Source organism: Cinclus cinclus, chromosome 7, assembly GCF_963662255.1.
Source record: "Cinclus cinclus chromosome 7, bCinCin1.1, whole genome shotgun sequence".
NCBI classification, from domain to species: domain Eukaryota; kingdom Metazoa; phylum Chordata; class Aves; order Passeriformes; family Cinclidae; genus Cinclus; species Cinclus cinclus.
In genome coordinates this window covers 7136647-7163184 of record NC_085052.1, presented here as the reverse complement: position 1 = coordinate 7163184, position 26538 = coordinate 7136647, and the positions used below count along the sequence as shown (strand labels likewise).

The following is a 26538-nucleotide window of genomic DNA, read 5'->3' as shown; positions in this document are numbered from 1 at the left end:
TGGCATAGTATATAATTTCTGAAGGAAAGAGTTAAATAGTACTGGGCTGAGAATTGTCATTAAATAAGAAAATGTGAACAAACTGTCCAAAAAAGCATTAAGCAGTTAAGTGTTAAGCATCTTACCTGGATTACAGTAATAATTTTCAGAAGTGACCTTGCAGGAAATGCAAATGTCAGTGCTATCTTCTCTCAATCTACTTTTAATTAGTGTTTTAGCACAGCAAGCCAGTAACTCAAGTACATAAGCAGCTGTTTCAAGTAATTCTGTATCATATCCAGGTGAATAAATTTATTGTTACAACTTCCTTTTTCTTTAGCACACTTACTGAGAGGAAGATTTTATGATTTCGGAAAGAGATCTCTTTTTTCACTTCTCCACTTTCTTTTCTAGCATGTCCCAGGCCAATGAAACCTTCCAGTTCTTGTGTCACTCACAACTGAAGGTTATTGTGGCAGGCTGTGCCTGATTTATTTCCCTACTTAAATGTGTCAGCATTTTGCAATCTCTGCCAAAGCAGCAGGACCTGGGAACCTGGTTCTCACTGCAGAAAACTGAGCAATGCCATGGAGCTCTGGAGGCACGTGGTGCTTTTCCCTTGCTGTGAGCAAGTAGGGAGAGGAGTTCCTTTGGCCTCCCAGTTTTCTTCAATGGTAAAGTTGAAGGGTTTTTTAGATCAAGGAGGATAAAGGGCTGCTATATTAAAAAGCCTCTCCCTGGTAGAGAAATAGTGGTCATTTTTCCTGCAACAGACCTAGTCTTCCAGAGAAAACTCAGACAAGGTGTTTAAGAGGTTGGAGATAAATATCCCACTTACATAAAATTTAACTAACCAGCCTGTTAATCACATACTCTGTAGGAAAAGAAGGATTTCCCAGAAAAGCCATATATTTTATTAAACTAACTAATGTATTTCTGAAATTAAAAAAAAAAAAAAAACAGGCCAGCTTTCAGGGAAACATGACCTCTCAAAGTTTGAAAAAAGAAATTATGGTCTTCCAGTTAAATGCAGGTCATAAACGAGTTTGATTAGTAGAATGTAAATGGTTCATTTTGGTGAAATTAGCTCCTATGAGCAAAAATGCAGACTAGGTAAGGAATGAGCAGTTTGATGTTCATGGCTAGTTAGCAGCACCACTGGCTCCTGATATTTTCAGTCCTCTGCATTAGGCTCTATCATTTACACCTTTGACCTCTGCACTTTTACTTGTGGCCTCCAAATTGAAGAATAACTTTCTGAAATGAATTGAGGAAGTATTGTACTCTAAAAGTACCTCAATTTGCTGCATTTTTTTTTCCCCCCCTGGGTTATTTTTAAGGTAGATCATTGCAGCAGTGCAGCTTTCAGGGTGAATGGTTGTGCTAGGAAATGTAGCAGGGCCATGTGCTGTGATGCAGAGATGACAAAGGAAGAACCAATTCCCAGCCCAAGAGTGGAGCAGGCAGTGCACAGGTAATTTTAAAGGAGATGCTGTGCTCTAAAGCTAATATCTTAACACCATCTTTTCTTCCATATAAAATAATTTGCAGTGATTTTTACCCTAAAGTACCACCAGCAGAAATGGGGTGCCATGGCACATGCTGCAGAGAGGGATATATCCTTTAGCCTCCAAACTAGAATTCAACACTGTCATTAAAATAGATTTTCACAAGTATCCAAAGGCCCTTAGGGCCGGAATATGTTTGGCAGGGAAGAAAGGAGCTGGAGCTCAGGTGCACTAGAGCAAAAGTGTCTTAGAAAAAATTGAATTAATTTGAGTTAATGGCCTTTCTTCCATACTATTTGAAGTATTCAGTGTATCTACTGCTCAGTAAAAGAGATTTTTCATTGAAGACAATAAGCTAAAAGGCACTATAAATTATGAGAAGATTTACTGATGCACGACATGATTGTTTATATCCACTTGAGGGGTGTCTCGGGGTGACTTTGTGATGCTTCTATCCCCAATGGTCTGTTCTGTTGGTGTTGAATATTGAGTTGTGCAGCTTTAGGGCTGGTTCCAGGAGTGCAGGGGGAGAGAAGAGGTGCAGAGTTTGTTATAGAGACTGCACTCGCTCCCCAGCATCCTTCACACAGACGGTGCTGGCTGCAGTGGGCAGCAGGAGAGAGCTCTCCTTTGCTCTTGGTTAGTTTTTCTGGCTAACTAAAACAAAGTAGCTCCCTGGACTGTAGTTTTAGTGGTTTTTTTGTTTGGTTTTTTTTTTTTTTTCCTTTTTCTTAAAATTGTTCGAACCTGCTCTAAACTGAAAACCTGAAAAAGCACCAGAAAGTGACACCTGTAGCCCACCAAGCCTGGCCTGGGCCATGGCATTTCCCAGCACCAGAAAAACTAAGAACAGCCTGAGTGAGCTGGGCTGCAACCCACAGAAGAGACTCTCCTGAATTTGTCATCTCTTTGGAGCGGCGAGAGGTTTTACTGTTTAGAATTGTTCATTTTTGTTCTGAAAAATATTTTACCTGTTAAATAAACAGGTTTTTCTCCACTTCTCTTCAAAGAAATATTTCCCCAAACCAGTTAAGAGAAAGACTGCTAAAATCTGTTTCCTAAAAAGGCCCCATTCAAACGTTTCCTCCCAAATTTGCCCTAAACCAAGACAAGGGGAAGAAAAGAAAAGGGGGGTAATTGTCCTAATACATGGAAAGCAACAGCAGATCTGGAAAGCAGTCCTTCAGCACTCAGCCCTTTTCATAGTCACTCATACTATGTGTAGGCAAGTTGATGGGATAGATTTTAAACTTCTACAAGAAAACTTGTTCATAATACAATTCTATTGGTTGCTTTGGGTTTCTATTCAGTGATTTAGAGGTAGCTGGCAAGGGTCTTATGCGTTCTTTTCAATTTAAGGTAGTAGTTAACAAAACTTGGATGCTGGCTAGCCCTAACCTTTGTTCTTTGTTGTGATCTTTATGAGAGATCTTCAATTCCTCCCTTTTTCCCCTTGTTGCTATGAACTCTGCTCTGGTGGAATTTGTTCAGTGTGGTGTGTGGCTGCCTGGAAGGGTGGCAGCCACCTGGGCTGCGTTTCCGCAGGAGTTCAGCACAGAGCCTTTGTTGTTGCAGAGACTGGCAGATGGAGGTGCCAATAGCCAGAGATGGGGTTGGGGACAGGCTCCTGCTTCCTTGGGACAAAAAACCCCCAAGCTCCTGTAGCTGAAGAAGGGCGGCACAAGCTGGCAGCTCTTTCTGAGCAGGAGAGATGCTCCAAAGGCAGTGCTGCTTTGGTGGCAATGCAGGGGGTTTGCCTTGCCCCTGCCTCACAGTCCCTTGCCAGTAATTTTGCTCCTCTGAGGAAATGAGGAGCAAAATGCTCCTCTGAGGAGCTGAGGAATGCTTTCTCTGCAGCACCTCAGCATTTCCCTTCCAAGGTGGATTTGACACTGAGGGCACGGCTCAGCCTCTGAAAGCAGAGCACAGCAACATCAGTTGTTGTGTAACTTTGAACAGACAAAGCAAACTCCTCTCTTGACTCAGTGTCTTGTTTGGAGTATAAAAGCAGGTAAGAGAGCAAAACAACCTAAATAGTTACTGTTTCATCAAAGGTGAATGCTAGTCCATCTATAATAAAAAATTTCATTTAATCTATCATAAAATCCTGTCTTTTATGGCATTTGTCTTTCCTTGGCATTGCTTTTCTGTTAGAGGCTCCCATCCATTAATTTGCCTGAGGGAAGAGGGAACTCAATTCCTTCACAGGATACAAATGGATATGTTTGCAAGTATTCCGTGTAATGTACATATTCACAGATGAAATTCATCAATATTTCTTACTTTGTCTTGCATTTATAACACCAGTTGTTCCCAACCTTTAAACTTGCCATAAGCTTTTTATATATTTAATTCTATTCAGATTTTAAAAAATATTTGACATAGCTGTTGAACCCATTATTGTCCTCATTTCCAAAAAAATTACTTTAATAATAGCCTGTTCACTTTTAAGAAAAGTTTCACTTTACAGCAATGGCCTTGTTATAACCTGAGTTTATGTGCATTTTTCCCAGCATGCTACCTACTGACTTAACATTCAATACCAACTGCAATTATAATTATCCTGTAAGATCCTCAGATATCAGGAACACTTAAAAGTTTCTCACACTAGTGAATTTTAAGCTTTACTAATCACTGTACGTTGTCAACAAAATCTGTAGTGCACCTTCTTGTTTTATTAATTGCAGGGAAATATTCTGCATATAGGAGTAAAGGAGAATGATCCAGCTAGTGGCTCTTAGACAACAGTAACATAACTCTGGTGTGTTTTGAAGGAGTTCACTCCTTCAAAAGAAATGGTGAAGAGCTGATTGGATTTAGGTTTTTGGTTTTGTTCTTTTTTTTTTTTTTTTTTACTCTGAGATTTTTGTGAATTTTTCCTTTATTGAAGGAAAGATATATCTTAATGCATAAATTTTGTAGAATGACGAAGTTGAAACTTCATTTCAAAAAGCACTAGGGTTTGTTTAACTCTGTATTTTTAGTATCCAGAGTTACTGAACCAGACTTTACTTAATTAATAACTATAGGATGTGAGGCAGTTCCAGTGCTGCTTTTTCTATTAACTTGCAATTTCCTCTAGGAAATGAATAAACTGGGGGTTGTGGGGGAGGGGGAAGGCATGGCTGCTGAGAATAAAAGTGGCACACCGTACATTGCCAAATTCATTTGAACGAGTTAAAAAACATGGGTTATAAATTGGGCAAGTTCAGTTCTGTAGCTCATGGAACACGTTTTGTAGGAAGAACAAAAGCAGATTTTCCAAGATGAATAAGGGCTGAGATTAGAAAAGCCAAGAGATCATTTGTAAATGTTCATTAAAGAGTACTTCCATATTAAAATCCACTTGGTAGTTTATCACTATCACTATCAAAGCCACATGTACATAAAATGTTGAGACATGTTTCAAATATAATTCATTTTTTTTCAATATAAACCCTGTTGTCTTCATTGGATTTGTATTTTGTCACTGAAAGCAGCATCTGGAGTGCTCCAGCTGATAACAATTTTGTAAGGCTTGAGCTAGACAAGAGTTACCTTTGTTTGGAACTGAAAATCTACCAGGAAAGTGTAAAATTTCTGAAGCCTGTGGCTATTTCCTGAAAGTTGTGTTAGATCTGGAGGGACTGAACCTTTCCAAACATTTTCCACATGGCTGAAGAAGGACAATGCTAATCCTTGGTGCTATTTAATGAATAACTTAGACATAGTTTTACCCATTAAATTCAGGATACTGTTGTTTTTATTCTGTGTTTTAAATGCTCTAATTTCAGGAGGCTATAACTTATTTATAGGGAGGTTTTGTAGTTAAGTCATTCAATTGATTATAGGGACTCTTAATTGAAATACCTTGTTTTCAATTGTTATCCATTAAGAATATCACTGAAGCAGTAATGTTATGCATTTAAACGCTTCAAACACTGTAAAGTTTTCTGTTTTTTTCAAATTAAATATTTCAGGACAAGCACCTAGTTACCTAATTTGGTAATTTTGAGTATATTTGAATAGAAAAGAGACATACTTCTGTTCCTATATAAACACCTATTGCATGTGTACAGTGAGCTCTCCACAAGTACTACTTGTTGTCTGTATTTATAGTGCACATTCAGTAAATATGCTTGTTGAAACCAAAGGAATTTGGCAGCTATCAGAAATTAGACTTTAATTAGATGTTTGCTGCAGTAGTTTAATTGAATGCTAGTGCAATTCCATTCTGAAAACCCCCACCTATAAAATAAGTTTTTATTATCTGCATGTAAGCACAGGGCAGTAAGAATCTTCTGTGGTATAAACCACAGTGTGAGTCACAGTGTAGTTTCTCATGTGCTCCTTGAGGAATCATCCTTGCTCCCCAGTTTTTGTTATCAGACACTTATGGTCAGTGCCTGTGTTTATAACATCATACGTTCATCAGGATGTGGATTTAACACATTTATCTTTTGTTTAATTTAAGCTGTGTGTAAGTATCTAGTCATGTACCTGAAATTATTCCTTGTTCTTGATTAACATGTGCTCGTGAGTTCATCTGAGCGTGTCTTGTTATTAAGCTTCTTTATTAAATTCACCTTTTAATTTCCTGAGTTAATGAAAGATTTCTGTTATTTTTACAATCTCCCTGGTTGTGTGATGGCAAGTGTAGTGTGTTTTACTCATTTGGTTTCTTGTAATTTATCATGCTGTCAATGGAGCTGTTGAACTTTTACTTTGTGTTTAGGTATTAGTAATGAGTGACTGGAACAAATGATGTTATAATAGCTAACATGTATTTGTAAATTATATTAAAGTTCTGTCTTTATTTCAGCTGAGAATAGACATTGAAGGAAAAGTGACAGTCCATCATTTTGGTCTTTGTCAAGAATACAGTGTAATAGTGTTGGTTTTCAATTTAATTTTCCTTAGTTCTAAAAGGCTAACTTCATTTTTTTTTTTTTTTTACATCTGTTCTTCTTGTGATAGGTAATTACATCTATTTTCTTTTACATTATATTTCTGTGTTCTGCTTTTATTATGGACTAGTGAAAAAGCATGCTTTACCAGATTTTTGGGCTGTGTAATGCAGCTTCTTAAAATTTTGATATTTGGAATTTATAGAAAAATTGCTGTAACCAAATACAGACAAAAAAAAATCATATAATCTTTTAGCCTTAATTCTTCAAAATTAGAAAAATTTAAGCATATAAAAATCTTTACCTAAGTGCTGCAGAGATGTTGATGGTGAGGGCATTGGATGCCTTTGTGCACTGGAACTTGTAGAACCTTAGTATCAAAACCCAAGGAACTAGAAACACATGCTATGTAAAACCCCTCTTATTTATCAAATGCAACCCAGACAGGAAAATAATGTGAATTTTTGGTGCAAATTATAAAATCTGAGAATTTTACAGTTTTTGATTTTTCAGCATAATCCTGTACCATGTGCTCTGGAATGACCCTGCTTGAGCAGGACCTCACTGTGGTCCCTTCCAACCTGGTCCATTCTGTGATTGTGCAATTGTATTAATAGAAAGTGGCTTTATGTTCAAGGATTAAAAAAAAAAAAAAAAAAAAAAAAAAAAAAAAAAAAAAAAAAAAAAAAAAAACCAAGAAACAACAGCAAAAAAAAAAAAAAAGAAAAAAAAAAGAAAACCCAAAACTCTTCTGAGGGGAAAAAAATTCATATTTCTAAATTACTTTGAGTGGGTAATTTGTGATATCAGTAATTTCTATGCTTTTTTCAGGAGGACTTGCATAAGCTGTGACATTCAGGAATAATGTGGCCTTCAAGGGATATTCATTGCATGTTTTCATCTTTTCTATGTGTGTGAGCAAAAGTTTGGGAGGACTTGCATTACTCACAAATGAGCAATATATGAGATATAGATCACACCAAACGATCATCAATAAAAGCTCTGTAGATCACATACATTATGCATATGCTACATGTTTCACAGCAGAAAAAAAAAATGGAAATTAGAGACTGGTATGGGTTTGCTTCTCATATTCTTAGATTATAAGATAATGCCTTCATTTGTTTCACCCTAAATAGAAAGACCCAAAGCAGGCGTTGTGTATCTTAGTGAAATGCTGTGAATCTCCCAATTTGAGTTATCCAACCTTTTAATTTCCAGCTCCTAGGACCATTAGGTAGGAGACCCAAAAGTGCTCACTGGTGCTAAGCGAAATATCAAGTGTATGTGCCATGAGCTTTTAGATAGTTTCCAGATACTTAAAACTGAGAAGTGCCTTGGCATTTAGAGCTGGAAAAAACTGTTACAAAAGACATTTAGATATTTTTAAAATCAGTCTATGTCTCCCAAAGAGAAGGTTTTTTTTGTGGAGCAGGTGAGCAGAGGTTCAATGAATTATATCTGACACAACAGCTGTGGTGGTGGTCTGTGTGGGATACAGGAGAGCATTAATTTAATCATCTGCATGTACATGGTAATGGGAAGGAAATATGTGATAGATGCAATATTGAAGAGCTCTGGTAACATGTTTTTAGATGATTTGATGAGTTTACTTTCAGTAGAATCTGGAAAATTGCAAAGACAAGATGTCTCGTGTTACACAATCTGTTGCAATCAATATGAAATGGATGTGCTGTAACAAATCTGGATCTTGAGGGAGGTCACTGAGTCAGAGAAACATAGAACTGCAGGAAAAGATTAGATGTCTGATTTGTGGCTCTGCTTTCTCCCTTCATAAATTTTTGTTTTCAACCTTTGGTGATTAACAAGTTCATTTTATGTCTTTATTTTCTTTTCAGCTCCTAACGATCCTTCTCAGCTCTTAAAAACTATATAATAGAGACCTAATTACATACAAGAGCTGTTCAGAAAACAATTCTATCAATTGGAGAGTTAAAGACAAAATAAAGTTCTTTGAACATGAGAGTCACAATGATCCCTTGCTGAAATGTTGGTGGAAAGCATAAAACAGTGCCACTGAAATATTAGTGCTAGATCAAAATGAGTATCTGCCTCTAAAGTCATGTGTGCCAAGTTTTGTGGATTCTGTCATGCTTCCTGCTCACAGGACATGCTGTGGAAAAACAGTCACTTCCAGGTGTTTTGTGCAGATGGTTCAGTATTTGTGGTCATCACACAAAATCTTTTTAGGTGTGGATTAGAAGCCATGTAGGTAATACCTGTAATTTATAGTAAGGTACTGAACAGAAGAGGGAAGGATGAGAAATAGATATGATGGCAGGACTGGAAGTGCCTCAGAGTAGCTGTAATCCCTTCCATGTGATTGAGTGGCACCCTTGATGGGCTTCTGTGTGGTAAAAATGAATAATGCCTCCTGACACACGTCAGTGAGTTATCTGCTTGTAAGAACAGAGAACATGGTTTCCTTTTGTGCTAGAAATTGCTCCTAAGCATGGACAATAACAGTGTCTGTCTCTGTCAGGGCTGTGAGCAGCCCATAAGAAAAGAGCTACAGGGTGTGCATCAAGTCTTTGTCAGCAGATGTGGTCCATAACAGCATGCTGGGAGCAGGATAGATATAAATATAGAGTGCTTTAAGTATATTATGCCAAATATATTATAGGGAAAAAAGGATACTCTTATTGCACTGGCACATGAAGTATCCATGTGCTCCCAAGGAGGTTGTGAGACCAGATTTATTAGGGAGCTTAGTAACCCTTCTTGAAGCTGGAGAGAAACTCTTGTGACTACTGCAGAGTGTACAAAGTGCTAGTGTAATAAAGCCAGGAAGATGTGAGCTTTGAAAACAGTCTTAAAAGAGACTGAATAATATTGATTAAAAAATCAAAAATGTAAAAGAATTTTCTAGTGACTGTTGGTGTTCTGGAAAACCAGGATCTTGGCAATAATGTGCTCTTCTTTCTGGGGGTGAGAAAAAAAAAATATCTGTGGAAGTAAGTTTATTTTTAAAGACTGGCTCTGATGACTTTCATCATAGGAAATCTATGGTCTTCTCTAGCCTGGCTTCGTACAGCTCTGGAATACACAGCTCTTAGCACTGCTAAAGCACCTGACACCTCCTGGGAGCAACAGACACCTCCAATTTTTAAAGCTTTCTCATAATAACAATGACTCAATTAGAGAGAATCCAGTGATCTGCAATCTAGACTGTGAGTCACTTGTCTTTTTCCAATTACTTTCTGTATATTGAAAGAAGTCAAATATTTACAGCAGAGCTGAGAGGTAACAAGAGGCCCTGAGCAGCCTTTGCTACCTCACAAGGAATGCCTGAGCCCTGTTATCCAGCAAGGGTTTGTTCACAGATGGTTAATTAGGGACCTAGCTGAATCTTTTGGAAGGACAGATGCAAGTTGATTAACATCTGTATCATCTACATGAGTAGCCTTTAATAAGAAGGTTCTTACAAGAAAAAATAAAGTGATATATCCAATTAAAATTTTCAGCTTGCTCAGCAGTTCACAGAAAATTAGGAAACTCTAATGAACAAAACCAGGCAAGCTGGAGGAAAATTATAAATATAGAGGCCTTTCATATGAACATAAAAAAATGTTTTAAATATAAAAAGAAAATATAAAGATAAACCTCAATATTTTAAAGACTGAATGGGTGAAATGTTAATGATCCAAATTAAGCCTGTCATTATGTGTATGTTCAGATACTTCTTGTCACTGAAGATTGCCTGAAGATAATTTTTTTCTTAAATGAAGAAAAATATTAAGCTATGTTTTAGATTACATTACTTATGGTAAATTCATAGAAGTTTGAATAAGGACAAAACCAATTGGAATGTGAAGGGCAAAGATTGCTTGAGCAAAGAGTGTTAGCTGATAAACGGACCAAAAAAGATAGTGTTTGGAATTGCAAATTTCTACACTAGGTGATTTTGTAAAAACAAGGACTTTACAACAATCAGAACTGGAAGACATCCAGAAATGTCACAGCAGAAAATCAGGGACAAGGAAACTGGAGAGAGTAGAAACCATTCTGGCAATTTATGGTCAAAGAGAACTAAAAGACATCGATTAAATTTTTAAATATATTGATGGCTCTAGAACCTTTTAGTGCAACTCATTTCAATAGACATTTGGGGAATTATGAGAAATAGCTCTGTCTGGGACTGAGGAGGTTTTCAAGAAGATTTTTAATTCAAGGTCTTTGACGTAGCTTTTATTATGCTTAAATTTTTCCTCCAACATCGTATTCCACAGATTTCTGATAGCACAGTAAGAAACGATGACAGGTTTTTTGGGTAGCCTATCTGCATATATGTGCAATTCCATAGGTTTGGGAAAAGTCACCTTAAGACAATGTGTCCTCAAATGGAGCTTACTCAGTGAAGCTGGGAAGTAGGAGGCAGTTGGATCCCTTGCATGGCTGTTGTCATCCCTTGAGTGCCTCTATCCAGAGGATTTGGCTTTGCCCACGTTAGGCCAGCCATCCATAATTCCTCCTCCATGGAGAAAGCACAGCCTACTTCACAGACACAAAATCTTTGAAGATGTTCTGAGTATCCATAGACAGCTGCCAGTGAAGAGAGCTTGTGTGTTCTCTGGACCCTTAACCTTCCTGTAACCACAGTATTTAACTGCAGCACTTCCCTCTCTGGGCATTGCTCCACCAGGACAAGTGCCATGACTTTATTGCATTCTCTGTATTCTGTCCCACACAGTCGCTTCCAAATTGAAGCTCTATCTTCATAAAACATGCCTTCTTTGTCTGTGACCTTTTTCCAGAATATCTTATGCCACACAGTTCTCACGCTTAAAATCTTCTATACATATTTTTGATTTTACTATTATCTTCAACATACCATTGCAAGAGAGCAAATCACCACAACTAAAACTCTTTAGCTGGCTCTTTGGTTGTGCTCTTCTGCTTAATGCTTTCCTGCTCTGGTGTGTTATAATAGATGCCAGTGGCACACACAGTCCCATACTTCTGTATATTCTTATGGAAATCTAATTGTGCTCTGATTGCATCGCTGTATTTTAAAACAGATTTGTTTTACAATAATGAAAAGCAGAAATCCTTAATGTTACCTGAGTCAAGGCCAAGTTTTAAATTAAATTGTAAGCCCTGGATGGAACTGGTATTAGGGATAAAATGTAATTGTCACACATCTCAAAGATAACTGAGAAGTTTCTGAAAGATTTGGATAAAATTGTCCTGTTTGAACAGAAGAACACCATAAAAAGTTAAAGGAGACTATGAGCACATGGCAGTAAGTTGAGGATGAAAATGGCTTTGTAATTTTAATTGAAAAAATCAGAAGTTGTGACCATACCTGTCTTGAACATACCTGTATTTTGAAATACTAGTATCATTTTATGCTTTGTAAGAACTTCGCTGTAAAAGGAGACAGGCCTCAGACAAAGAATATTCACTGTGTCCACATGGTACATTCATTCTGTAATAAAACTCCTTCTAATTTCCTTGCATAACCTTAAGGACAGTTTTCCTTACCCTGTGTTATAAGAAGCCAGCTGCCACTTCTTAACCTCTGCTTGCAATTTGCCCTGCTCCCTCCTCCCTTGCAATTTTCCTGCTTCCCATCTGTGGAATCTGAATTGTAGCAAGGGGGAGAGGTGGTTAAAAGTTCCAAGCACAGGTATGGGATTTCACCTGCCCCTTCCCACCATGTCAGAGGGCATGGTGCTCCCAGGTCCCCCAGCACTGACATCTGTGCCCTCTCCCTGGCGATGCACTCGTAGCCAGGGATCCTGCAGTGCTGAAGCCCCACCATCCTCACTGGAACTGGGATGCAAACTTTCTCTCTTCCAGTAGGATGAACAAAGAGAGCAGCAAGTCTCAAACCCGTGGTTATGACACGACAGGCATGAGAGATGCCTTCTGTGTGACGCGCGGGCTTCACAAAGTCTACTAAGAATGAAGAATGGTTTGATTGCTAAAGAGTCTGGGGCTGGCATTTAGTAACCACTGCTGGTTTTGTGCTGCTGATCTAACCACAGGAATTAGCAGTGGGTTCCTGTTTTTTCTGTTGCTGAACAGGGAAACACTGATTTGAGTGGCTGCCCACAGGAGGGGGGAAATGAAAGAGACAGGAGTTTAGTGCTGAATGGGTACAGTGTTTGTCATTTTATGGATGGCTGGTACTGTGATACAATCTCTTCTAAGACCACAGAAACCAGAAAGAGAATGTGCGCAGTTGAAAACTTACTGTGGGATGCAGCCTTAATGCAGAGCGCTGTAGTTACAACGCAGGGTAATAAAGAAGTGTTTGTTTGGAATATTTTACAAAGCTTGGTTTCTATAGTAACAACGATCATGAATACTTTCAGCTTCAGAAATAACATCTGCTTGGTGACTGATCTCAAATCTCAACCCTTGCTGAAGTAAATAAGTTCTTGCTCCTTCTGCTTATTGTTAGCCAGTGGCATTTGATACAGAGCATTTATTTCCATAGGTCTGGGAAAGGAGTTGGGGAGGGGTGGGGAAGGGAAGAGGAATCAGAAAGTAATGGTAAAATGAGTAATCTGCCCCTTTATCCTTTAGTCACTGCTAAAATAAATCAGAGTTTACACAGAGACCAAAAGTAAATGTGTTATACTGTTCTGTTGACTGATGTACAGGACAAACATTGCTTTAGTTTTCAGTGATTTAAATTTTATGCATAAACTTATGGGAAGAGAAATCATTTGGTAAGATATGGAGAATGTATGGATAGAGTACAAATCGTAATGGATTGCAAGGCTCTGAGGGAAACTCCAATGAAAAGTTCACACATTTATGAATTTTCAAAGCAACTCTATCAAAAAGGTGGTCAGTGAGTGCTGTGGATATGGTGTTTCTTTTGAAGATAAGATGCTAAAATCATCATCACTGCTGCTAAATTTTAAGAGAGAACATTTTTCTGAAGCAAAATAAATACTTTCATGCAATAAGGATTGGGAGTATAGAATTTAATGTGAATCATTGTTTTTGTTGGTGGTAGCTGAGTACCACCTTAATGAAGAGAATAATAAATATATGACATAATTAGAAGTTCTGCTGTGCCATAGGAAATATGACTGGAAAAGAAGGGTGAGTTGAGCTGGGCTGTGTTTCCATAGCACTCATTTTTGGCTAGCAATGCCCAAGAGTGAATACAAGCTTGGAATATGGTAACAAAAATACCCCAAACGAACAAATAAAAAACCCCAAAAAAACCTAAAAACAACCAACAAAAAACCAAAACAAAAAATCCCCACCCACACACAAGGAAAAAAAAAACAAAAACAAACAAACAAAAAAACAAAATAAAAGCAAAAAACCTAAAAGCAACAAAATCACCCAATCCCCCCTCCCCCCCCCCCCCCAAAAAAAAATAGACCCACTTACTTTCCATTTAGGTGGGGTTCACCAAATACTTTATACTGTATACTCTATACTTAGTACAAGTTATACAGGTTTTGTAATAATTTAAAGGAGCAGACTTATTTCCTTTTTTTTAATAGCAAATACTGTCTCTTTAAAAACAGTCTTCCATCAGATATGTTGAGCTAACATGAGTAACAAGAATAAATTGTTTCATTCATGCAAGTAATTGTGTTTGCTATAATGCAAAGTTTCTCCAAGCACTAATTCTCATGTGTCTAATTATTTGTCAGATTAGATCCTGTAGCTTCCATTTCTTTGGTGCATTTTTAGTGATATTCTGAATATGAGCACGGTAAGTACTAACAATCTTGATGGGGAGCATCTTAGAAAGCAACATAAAGTGATAATACTTGAGCTTGAGTTTATTTGCAGGATTTTTCAAGGACACTATTAATAAATGAATAACAGTGTCAGATTTGCAGCTGGTGTAAATCAAAATAGTTCTGCTTCTACTCGAGTGCTGTGCTGATTTAAACAGTTGATACTTAGGATTTGAATTAATTCATAAGATTAGAGTGAAAAACAATTCATTTATGTTTTCAAATTGGTGAATGGTCAGAGTAGGTGATGGAGGTCCTCAGGAGAGGAAAGTGAGTTACATCTTTCAACACCTTAGACAAGGTTTGGTTTGTGCTTTCACACTCCTGCCAACCTGCCCTCTCCCTTCTTCCCTTGCAGGCAGCAAGCACTGCCAAAGCAGTTTAGCACATGCTGCTGCTACCACCATGTAACAGCAAAACCAGGCTCCCTTTTGCTGCCATCTCATACCTTTTCCTTGGATAACAGAAATCTTTTATTTATCATTGCTCTTCCTGCTGCTGGAGCAGCTATGATCAGATCCACAATGTCCACATGCACTCACTGGAATGAAAACTTCTGTAGACTTTCAAATCTTAAATAGGGATCATTTGTTTCAGCATGGTTTTGGCTCTGGTGTACACACTTTACAGCTGTCCTTGGGCCATGGCAAGAACAATGAAAATAAAAGCTATGTCATGCTTTTAGACTTCCGTTTGTGTCCTCCATATATTCCCTAGTCTGTGAGCTGTGTAAGTTGTCATGATAGAAAGCAATTTGTTATTCTAGAGCCATTAACAATTTTTTCCTGCGTTAAGAATATTGCCAAGTTTGCACTTTAATCCCTTCTGCTGACAGCTAGTTTTCACAATGTCTTGATTTAGTTCTCTTTTTTATTATTACAATTCCAGGTAGAAATGTTTTAATTTATCATTCACTAGGCATCCTGCATATGGCCAGGAGGTTAAAAAAGAACTTGAAAAGGCATTGTTGAGAAAAAAGTTCACTAAAACTGTATTTTGGATGACATACAGGGTACTGCTTTTTCTTTCCAATTTTGCAAGAAATGCAAAATATAGCATAATCCTTTTATGACACTTGCCTTTCCTAACCCTCATGTCTGACATAGATCTCCTAAATGATGATCAAACCTTATCTTTTATGACTCTAGGGTGCTGCAGAGCTACAGGAATAAGGTCTCTGCAGTTACAAAAGGTACCTGTTAGAACTTCTGCCTTCTGTCTGAGTTTCACTGTCACAATGACAGATTGAAACTTTAGATCCCCCTCCAAGCAAAGGACAGCTCTTCTGGGCTCTTCATGGACATTTCAAAAGCTGCAGCTGGTTCAGTTTGCTTGTTCCCCATGAAAGCAACCTGTACTGTGCTCATGCTTAGCCCTGCCTATTACCACAGCCACACTGTCAGCCTGCAAGTGAGGCAGAATTTAAACTGTGCCTTGTACTTTATGTTTCTCAGCCCTGGAAAGTTGGTAGTGGCTCTGAGGGGACCATGTCCTCTTCTACAGGCAGTCTAGGGTAAGATTAACCCATTGTGACATATGGGAGTGACTCTGCTCTTAAGTGAGCAGCCCAAGCTCAAACAGTGATGGACTGTCAGTCATTCCTCCTTAGGGAAATGACTTTTCATGGATGAGTCTTTAAGGCTGAATTGTAAAGGAATAATAGAATTCTCTACTTCTCATTTCTAATCCTTGGAGATCCAGCAGATATGCCCATCTGGGAAACAAATGCCCATTAGCATCACTTCACTGCACAGCACCACTTTGACTTACAGGATGGTAGTCAGAAGAATTTACAGGAAGGTACCTGGGGATACTTGATTCCTGGAATATGCCACAGACACACAGTCTCAGGTGCTTTTCCCAACAGGATGTACCTGGATGCTGCCAAAATAAATTTCTTTTCACAAACTGGACGCTGTCACTGCCAGCCTTTAATCAGAATTAAAGAGCTTAATAGGGGAATATTCTGGAAGCTCTAGGGAATATTCCTGGCAGTAATCCAGTACAACTACTACACACACCATCCACTCTAAGTTATGTTCAATATTTTCCATATTAACCTGGAATTACCCTCATTAATGGGCAAGATGTAATAGTAAAGTAAAATCAAGTTTATTTAACAGTATGAAGACATGGGGAACTGCATACATGGGCACACAGATAAAGAAATGCAATGTTGAATTCCTTGCAGCTGCTGATGTTTTAACTTAGCTTCAATGCCTTGTGCTCTGTTCAGCCACTCGTGAAAATCAAGAAAATTCCAGGATGGTGCACACTGATGTCACAGTTCAGGAAAAGCAATCTCTAGGCAGTAGGACAAAATCTGAAAAGCAAACCTGATAAGGAGTTCTTTCTGGAAACCCCACTTAAAATAAATGTATCTGCAGGTGTTTCTTGTATCTTGGTCTTAATAAATCAGTTTTAATCAAAATGTCAATTCATAACTCTCTTGCTAATGAAATGCTACATGACATAGTATTAGGTTTTGAAATGAAGTCCCTTACTAGATTAACTGGGAGTAACTGTTGTAAATAAACATAATTCTTATAACAAAAATATTATTCTTCTGAGCTTAAACATTTTAAGACTAATATATAAATTTAAGATCTGTGCAGAACTAGCAACCATATTCTACTCAGAAAAGACTACATGAAAGTTTGCAGTCTGTCTTTGTTAGAGCTGAGATAGAGAAGCAAGACAATAAATCGAAGGATAACAATGCAGTTTGTGCACTGGGGCCATAATAACAGCTTTGTAATCATCATGTATTCTATTTATTGTTCATTTCCAGTGATTTTCTCATGGAAAGTAATGCTCCAGTAAAGTCTGAGTTTTCCATTTCTATTTTGAAACAAGGAAATTAATGATTTGTGTTCTGAAAAAACAGTGGGGCAGAATTACAACAGAAAGATAATTTGCTGTTGGAAAAGTAATGAGAAATATTAGTGTAATTTTGGTCGGGTTGCATTTGATTATCAATAAACATGTTGATCTCAGCTTTATTAGACATGCTAGAAGTTTTCAGGGGAAACTTGTTCATTCTGAAGGGCTGGTAGGGTTGGTGGAGTCCTCCCAGTAGCTTGGTGCAGCTGGATGACTCAGTGACAGAAGCGAGGCAGTTGCCTCGAGTATCTTCCAGTATAGGTAAAAAAATTACAAGGTACAACAAAAAGTTCACCAGCTTTTGCTGCTGTTGGTAATGTGGTTATGTACCTCCCATAGGTTAGTGGGATCTCATTAGACAAAACTAGAAATCACTTAGAAATCCTCAGGCAAAAGAAGGTGCAGTGTAGAAACTCAGAGTGCTGAGGACACTTGGGCTCTGAGCCATTCTTGTAGGTTTAAATGAGGTGAAGCTTTCCACTCACTAATTGCAAGAGAGGAACTTTATGTGATGTATTAAATGAAAGTCTTCTGTAGATGCTCAGAATTTCTGTAAAACCCTGGAGTCACATAAAGAACTGGTGTTTCTTCCACCAGCCACAAGCAATGTTCAATACCCCATTTATTGTTTATTGTTTATTTTATTTATTCTGTGTTTCCTGAAGTATATTTCTACTTCTCCCTCACACAAATGATGTTTTGTGAAAGCTTCTTCTTTTTTTTTTTTTTTTTTGGATTGCACTATCATTAAAGCTCATTACTCATTGAACAAATCTGCAAAGAAAATTATCAAAACTTGTGGGTGGATGGGAAGCTCAAACTCAAAAGTTTATTGATGAGCATTAGTTCATTAGTTCACCCAACACTTGGAATAGTAGTGTGGAGTAGCATTGGCAGTCTACAGAACCAGCAGTGCTGATGGCAGGCTTTGTTTCTGGCTAAGGCTTTGCCTTAGCTCCATCACTCTGGGAATGTCAGGTTCTCCTTGGGGCAGCAGCAGGTGCTGTGAAAGTGGTGGGATTTTGCTGGGAGGAGCAAACAGTGCTGCTTCTTTCTTCTGACGTTACTGCTAGGTTTGATTCTCTTGGTAAATGACCATGGAAAGAATCAGGTTGGATGGAGGTTGTCTACAGGTGGGACTCTGCCATCTCCCTCTCCTGGAAGGATAGCTGCACTGAGGACAGTTGGAGTTTCTTCAGGAGAATGGCCAAAAAAGCCCTGGCCAAATGATATCAGTGGAATTTTGTGATTTTGAGAGGGTGAATTTTCTTTTCTTTTCTTAGCATTGCTGAGAAATCTGCCTTTACTGCACTGAAAATGGTCAGAACACTCACAGCATCTGATACTTCAGTTGTAGGTCAGAGAATTTCACCTCAAACCTGCATTTATTAAAAGGAGAACAGGGTAACCAGGGTTCATCCTCTTACCATAAAAAAACAGAGTTAATCTCTGCTTTCTACTGTCTTTTAAAAGAAAGTGGCCACAACTGCAATGTAAAAATCTGATTTGATAAGGATGTTTTGGGAACAGCTACATTGATCAGGCTCAACATCCAGGGCAGCTGCAGGAATGGCAGTGAATCCTGAGCGGGCACTGAAGAGACCAAAATGTGCCTGGCAGGTAGAGATGACTTTCAAATCTTGGGAAATTTTTAATACCAATAGTAAGACTAACTGGTTTTTGAGGCTTTTGAATTTGCATGGAGGCATCTGAATTTGACCAAAATCCAACCTGGGTACTCAAGTGCATTTTGGAATCTGAGACGTGTATCCCAAATAAATAAAGTAACTCAGAAAATTACCAAAGAATTTAGGAAAAGCACCAGAAGCTGAGACCAAATGAAGATGTGAATACTTGTAATATAACAGTCTGAATTTTATGTTTCCTCCTTTTGGTTTTTTTTTTTTCTTTTTTCCCCCTCCTTTAAAGTCTTGCACATTAAAAATACAGAGAAGTGGCTGTTTGCATTCCTAGTCTGGTTCTAATCTTGTTGCAACAACAGATTTGATTATTTATTTGCCAAGGTATCTAGCTTAGTTTATGTGGAATTCACGAGATTGATGCTGTTTTAACAGTATGATTAAAAACAAAGTTTAAATTGACATAATTAATTAATACAATAAAAAGTATAATTCAAGCTGTTTTTTAAGAAGAGCTGAAGTTTTGTTATAATGAATTCTTGTAAGTGCTACTAAGACCATTTTAGTTAGGAAACATTACATTGATTAATGCAGAGCTGTTTGCATTTTAATACTTGATTTATGTATCAGATCTGTATTTGTACACACTGTCAAACTTTATTCTGTTCATGTCAAAATACTTATTGCTTCTGACAGGTGTAACATGCTCACATTAATCCTTAATTCCTTGATTCAATTTTCTAATTGCTTTTTTGGCATGAGTTTGGAGCCATTTAGTCTTATGTGAAGTATTTGTCTTATGGTATAATAATGCACTTTTAAAAATTGGATGCACATAGCTTAGAATGTTGAAGAAAATATAGAGAGGGGTATTATTTAGTACTGAAAATGAAAAGTTTTATAGCACTTCTGAGAGGTACCACTTCTTGGAATACAGATAGAACCAAAACACTTTATACTTTTCCTCTTCCCATATTCACAGTATTGAATATTTTCATAGATACAAATTGGTGCTGAATTTTCAGTGCATTTTGCCTGAGGAGATGCAGAGCTGAACACTAAGAGCTGAACACTTAGAGCAACTACTCAAACATTCCCTGAGTCTTGGTTCTCCTGCTCTTCTCACCTCTTCAGGCCACTGCTCTCTGCTGCCCAAGGGGGACAGAATCCACCTCCTATCTTCTCCTTGGTCTGCACTCTTTAATCTGACCAATCCTTTTATTCCCAAACAGAAAAATACAATAATGCAAGATTTGGAGGGGCTTTCGATACTTAAATAAATATACTCACCTCTTTTGCTGCTTTCTTTTGTAAATCATGAACATGGCATACACTGCCAAGTGTTTTTCTGCCAGCAATGGTAATAATGTCATCTGTCCTGTGAAAGAAAACAAAAACAAACAAACAAACAAAAAAAAAAACAAAAACAAAAAAAGAAAGTTGGCCCAAATCTATTTCTTACAGAAACATTTCCAAAACAGTCTTCCCAAAGCTCATAAACTCACCAGACAGCTGAACTTTGGCTTTTTAGGACTTTCAGGAAAAGACTGGGAGGATGTAGAGTCTTTTCTGTAATAAACATCTTGGAACCCATGAAGATGACTCCTGATACTTTTTTTCTGTAAATAAATGCATGAATACACACTTAAATTGTGGATAAAACTGTATCTATTTTTTTAATTGCCTGATTTAATCCCTACCCTCTCCACTTATTTCTTCTTTCTATATCCTCTGGGTTACTATTCTTTTTTCCCTATCAATAGTAATGTATGTTCTCTGATCCTTTTATTCCTTCATAGTTTTCTGCCACTTTCTTTTTCACCTTCCCAGCTGACACACCTCTTTCTGTCATAGTGTATGTAAAAAGGGAATATAGGAGTAAAAGTTCATCAAAGAAGTGTTTATTTATTATGTCTTCCACTGATAAAGTTTTATTAATCTGTGAATGTCATTTGAGGTTTTGGCAAAACATGGAAGTTACTTTCGGTACAAGGGGAAAAGAAAGAAAGATAATTCTAGCAAGTAAATCATGGTAGATTACTGCTTTGGGCAAACAAACTTGTGCCTTATCTCTTCCAAATAATCCATGGAAAATGCATGATAAATGGCACATTTCAGAGAACATGTTACGTCCCTGTGAAATAACTTTGATTCGTGGTTATGTATTTATCTTTAAACAACTGACAAACCTTAGGCTATCTAAATTATTATCATTTGCTCTATGCTACTGTGTTATTTTGCTAGGGAACCTGAATGATGTGAGGTAAGATAAGACACCTTGCTTTTGCAGTCATAATTTTTTATGAAGAATAAATAAGCACAAAATTCTTATAGCATTTTGTTTTTGCATGAAGTCCTTTGAAAGAAAATTTATCAGAAATCGTTTCCTCCAATTGTGTTTTAAAGAGCATTAGTATAAACTTCAAACAGAGAAGGATGGGGCCTGTTGATCAAAGGGTTTACATTACACAGCAAAAGAAAATACCACCATTTGGATTTATAAGAAAGTAATCACCAAATTAGAAGTCAACTGGTAAATTTTTTCCTTTCAGTTTAGTGTCTGCATAAAGTCTTCTCAATTACATTTTAAAATGAAGACTTCATTTTCTCTGTGTTTTCAAATAGTTGTTTGATTTGCTGTTGTGACAAGTCAGGAATATTGACTTAAATGCTCTATTGCTTGCATTAGAAACACCAGCTGGAGATTTTGGGGTTTTAGTTTTCTATTTCATCATTTGGTAAAGGTTTGGTGAATGTAAGTCGTCATTCCCCATGGCATGGCAATTTTAAATTAGATGTCATTGTTTACCCAACTTCTTTAAGGCTGTCACTTTAAAAGAATCTACAGAAATGCCTTTTAAATGTGACCATGAAGGAAAAAAAATTTGTATTTATCTATTTTTCACTGAGCATTAATAAATGCTGGTTACTTGGAGGTAGAAAAATATAAAATTATTATTGCTTTACATGATGGAAATGCCTTTGTTTTCCTTATATCAAGTACTTTGCAATGTATTCAACTTTGCTAAACTATCAGTTTTTCTTAGAGTGCTGGAATAAGTTGACATTTATGTATACATTGCATTTTTTATGCAAACAGAAAGTTTTCTGGCTTTGAATTTTGAATCAAAATGTCGAACTCATATTTTGCCTAGGAACATGACAGACATTTAGAAAATTTGCAAACAGAAAAGGAAAGAAATGCTTATGCTGATTTTGACCTAATGCGTTTAGAAATATCTTTAGTGCTTGACTAAATGTTTAAGCTCTTAAAAGTGAAATGCCTATCTCTGAGTGAACACAAAACTTGGAAACACGGAAATGTGGGTACTTTGTAAACTTTCATCTTAAAAACTTTTTATTCTATTCCTTTGTGGATTGCTTTGTTTTTTTTTTCGCAGCTCCTACTGTCCTTGGTAAGTCGAGAACAATATGGTAGCAACCATTTAGCTTAAAGCTAACTGCGAATTAAATTATCAATATAGTTAATGAGAGTTTGGTAACAGCACAAATCCCGTGCCATCAACACTACTGCTACCATAGCTTTACATAAGATAAAGCAAGGTGATTATCACACAGGCAACATGTTCAGGGAGTTTCTAAGCATATATAAATATAGAAGCACTGCACCTATTTTTTGCATATGCAAAAAGAATCAGGAAGGTCCTGCCTTGAAGAAATCCTTTCCTTAGCAAGACAGATAGAGAGAAGAAAGAATTCCTGGTCTGGGGATCTCAAGACTGTCTTTAGCTATTGGTATATAATATAATATAATATATATTACTCTCATTTTATGGTTTTGGCTTTAGGCAGGCTAGGTAATGGATGCTGTTAAGCAGAATTCTTTCATGTGGATACTTCTTAATAGAGATGGGGAGTTGGCTACTCTCAGATATCAGTGCGCATATCAAAAAATTTTTCTGTTTTCTAAGCTTTAATTTGATATTAGTACATTTAGCAAGCTGTAAAATTCAGTAATTTTTTTTTTTTTGTTCGGTTAGATCTGCAGCGTGGGCTGTCAGAGCCCAATTTTAAATCAATTAACGTGGTTCAGACAATCTGTTTGAATGCAAAGAACTAATTAGGAAAAAAATAGCTTCCCACCATTTTACACCGTGCCTTAAAAGAAACTGAAGGCACACGAGTGAAAACAGAATGGAAATCTCAGAGGTTAACTGGGTGTTTCTTTTCCAGGGTGCTCCTAAGCCGATTGCCATCGAGCCGTGCTCAGGAAACAGAGCCGCCGTCCTGACGGTGTTTTTGTGCCTGCCCAGGGGAGCATCAGGAGTTCCACCACCCGGCCAGTCAGGTAAGGCTGCTGTGGTGGCTGAGCTGTCTGTCTCCTTCTACACTCTCTGCCTGGGTAAAATCACCCTCACAGATCCAAAATAACAGCACAGCACATGGATACCAGGAGCTGCTCGGTCAAACTGATATTAAGTTTAGCCCCAGTGTTTTCATTTTTTCTTGGGAATTTGGTGTCATCTCCAAATAAAAAACCCAGTGAATAAGCCAGACACATTTCATTTGGACTTCCTGAAGCAATACCTGTGCATGTCAATAGTCTCCTACACTGTCTCTCAGGGAAAAAAAATTCATATGCAACCTCTTCCATGGTTTCAGTTCAAGCTGCTGTAAATGAGGCTGTACAGGGAATACCAGTGAGTATTTTCACTCCAGGCTAAAACTTAGTGCAGTCTGGTTTGCACCATAAATCCCAACGCTTTGCTGGCTGGGACTCAATTAAAATACTATTATTTCCCAGAATGCCTGTCAGATAAAACCAGGAATTGTGTGAGTGAATGCTTCTGTAGGGAGGTGTTCACTTTGGAAGTGATCCCAGCTCATTTTAAAGTAGCACTTGCATTATCTGGAAGCACTTCTGATGGTGACCTACCTTCTCTGCTAGATCATTGTACAAAAACATTCTCATAAAACACTTCCTGAACAGGGGCTACCTACCTGCATCTATAAAACCCTTTGAATAACTGCCTATTATGATGTGATGTGAAGGGGCCATGACAAGAAAGTTTACAGTATTGTCACACTGCACTTGTGACCAGTTTACTCATTCAGAACTCACTGGAGCTGGAGCCAAAAATGAGCACCTTTGCAGAAATAGTAGACTGCATGGTATGTGCCCAAAATGCAGGAATAAACCAGAAAATATGCTTTCAGGCTAACTTTTATCATTAAGAGCCAAAAGAGATATCCTTTTAACCTTCAAAAATCCATTTAAGAGATTAAAAAGCATTGAGTAATGATGAGGGCAAACTCAGTTGACTTATGTTGGAAATAAGCTCAGCTGGGTGTTCTTCTTTTGGCCTGATCACTATCTGTTATTTATTTGGGAGTTTTAGTTCATTTTTTGAGGGCAAGGGGTGTTATATTTTTTCCCTCCGAGTTCTGAGATGGGGACTTAGTTCTTAAAATGCCATTTATGGCTTGGAATATCATTTTTGGAAGTGCTATGAAAATAAAAGTGTTACTGATGCTTTGTCAAATACATTTCCTGGAAGAAATATATAAATGTAAGTGCTCTGAAGAGAGCAATGAGAAGGGAAGGATGTTTAGCTTATTCCCTGTTCATGTTTTAAGGAAATGAAAAAGAAATGAAGGTGTTTATAGTCTTGCAACAAGAAGAAACATTATGAAAGGAAATTAAAAGTAATTGTTGAAATTGAAGCTTAAAATGTTTTTTGGAGAGAGTTTTTTGTTGCTTTCAAATTTACCTATTATGTACATCTTTACAGTAAAAATGTATTCATTTAGTTTCTTCATAACCAGCTTCTATTTACCATATAAAGTAGTCTTTGTAAAGTAATTGTAGATCTTTGCTGTGTGTAAAGCAAAGACGTGTTTTGAAACTGGTCTTGGGTACAGCAACACAACAGGTGTGTCATTCTGCATGTTTCTCAACCTGTGAAAGAATACACCTCTTTTTAAACATGTTTTGTCCTCCTGGTATGTTCCATGTTTAAACATGGTTTATCCTCCTGTCTTCTCATTACTTTGCAGGCATATACTTAAAATGCTATTCTTCCATTTGTTATTATGGTACCTTCCAGCCACTTAGTGTTTCAAAATATATAAATTATTTATCCCTACAGCTTTCACTTTGTTCAGGGTCAAAAGAGAATGGAAATGCTTGGGGTGTTCAGCCATGCTGGTTCAACCATTAGAGTGTATTAGATGATGTGGCTATAATATTTTTTTCTTGTGCATGATGAGTTCTGCTACTCTATGTAACCATGCCTAGGCCAGGCAGGAGCTATTATGCAATTCTGTTGGCATACCTGTAAGATCTGCTGATTCACTCCATTCCTGTCCTGCAGTACCCTGGGCTGCCTGGGAGCAGATGCTGTGAACACTGCCAGGTTTTTGGAAATGATGTGGAAACTTTGAACAGCACTCATGTTCTCTATGCAGTTGGTTTTCCTAAGTTAGACAAAAGCAAAGATACTGAGGTGGAAGTCATGTGTTCAGTAATTATGTCTTGCCAAGTAATATTAGAATCCTCTATTGCTTGCACACAGCCATTTTCCAGCTCGGTGGGATCTCTGTAGGACAGAACTGACAGTGTGCCAAATATCTTTGTTTAAATGATATGTCAGATACTCATTCCCAGTTCACACTGGGAGCGTGTGGGATTCATTCCTTCTATACATACATCCCAAACGTAAGAAGAGAATACTTGTATTCTCTCTGTCCTGCATTTTCTCGAAAACTGAGGAAGCAAATTCTTTACATAAATAGCTAACCTATGCTCCACTGAAGTTCTTAGTTGTATACCTAATTTTTTAAGCTTTGAATTTGAGTTGTACTTTTCTGAGTTTTACATTAACAGATATTTTGTTGAAAAATGTCTCTGAATATTAAAAAAAAGCAACAACAAAAAACAATGAACCATCAAATAAACTAAATCCTAATGTAAAGGTTACTCTTTGTGCAACATATGTTCTATACTTCACCTTTACCGGCAATTGGAAGAAAAGTTGAAGCTACAGATGGTGGGCTTTGGCCAAAGGCTATGCACAGCAAAAAAACTTCTCTAGGAAAGACCATATGTCCCAGTGCAGATCTGTGTGTTCTCTGCTTCCTGCAGAAAATACTCACAACATTACAGACTTTCAACAACATTGTTTAGCACTCAGTCCTAATTCCGTAAGTTCAACAGTTAAGCCACTTAAATTCTGGGATTTCAGATAGATTTCATACAGATTGATCATGTAGATTCAGTCAAAATATTGATAAAACTGATTTTATTGAAAAAAAAAGAAACGTTAGTCATTGTGATTTGTGTTTTAAAAAGGGATTTTTTCAATTAAGCAGCAATTTGTAGAATTTAATATCCTGAAAAGCCTGAAAGGCATAAAACGTTGCCATCATAGTAGGTTAGGTGTTTCACAGCAGACCTTTTTTCTTTTGGGTGTAAGATAACAATTCGATTATAATTCACTGAAGTAACTGTTTTTAAGTGAAAGAAATTAGAGACAAAGTATAAATTAGAATGATCAATGCAAAACTTGAAGTTAAATTTCTCAGTTTGGATTGACTGATAGAACCTGTGCTTTCTTCTTTCTGCAGGTATTTTGTTCAGTGCATTGTACTTGTGTAATCAGAACAAAATTAGAGGGTCCAAAGCTATAGCAGTTGTCTGTGGGGTCCACATGTCTATCAGTACAAATGCATCAGTGTAGTGCATATGTGACTTAGAAATTTTATGATACACTGGAAGCTAGAGATCATCTTTTACTGCTGTAGTCTCTGCCCCCATGATTTAAATCGCTTAAACTCTTCTAATATCAAAGCAGATCTAATAATGAGAGCAGCTGCAACCAGTTCTCTAGAAAGAACTAAATTATACATCGCAAAGGGGATTGAACAAAACAAGTTAGACCAG

At 37.3% G+C, this 26538-nt stretch overlaps 1 protein-coding gene across 1 annotated transcript in view; it reads left to right on the top strand.

Moving 5' to 3' along the window:
- The window catches only part of ATRNL1 (attractin like 1), a 431538-nt gene that overhangs the window by 360739 nt on the left and 44261 nt on the right, over window positions 1–26538 (top strand). Inside the window, exon 28 of the mRNA XM_062496081.1 lies at window positions 22830–22944. Coding sequence (XP_062352065.1) covers window positions 22830–22944 — 115 coding nt within the window. The remainder of the gene's footprint in view (window positions 1–22829; window positions 22945–26538) is intronic.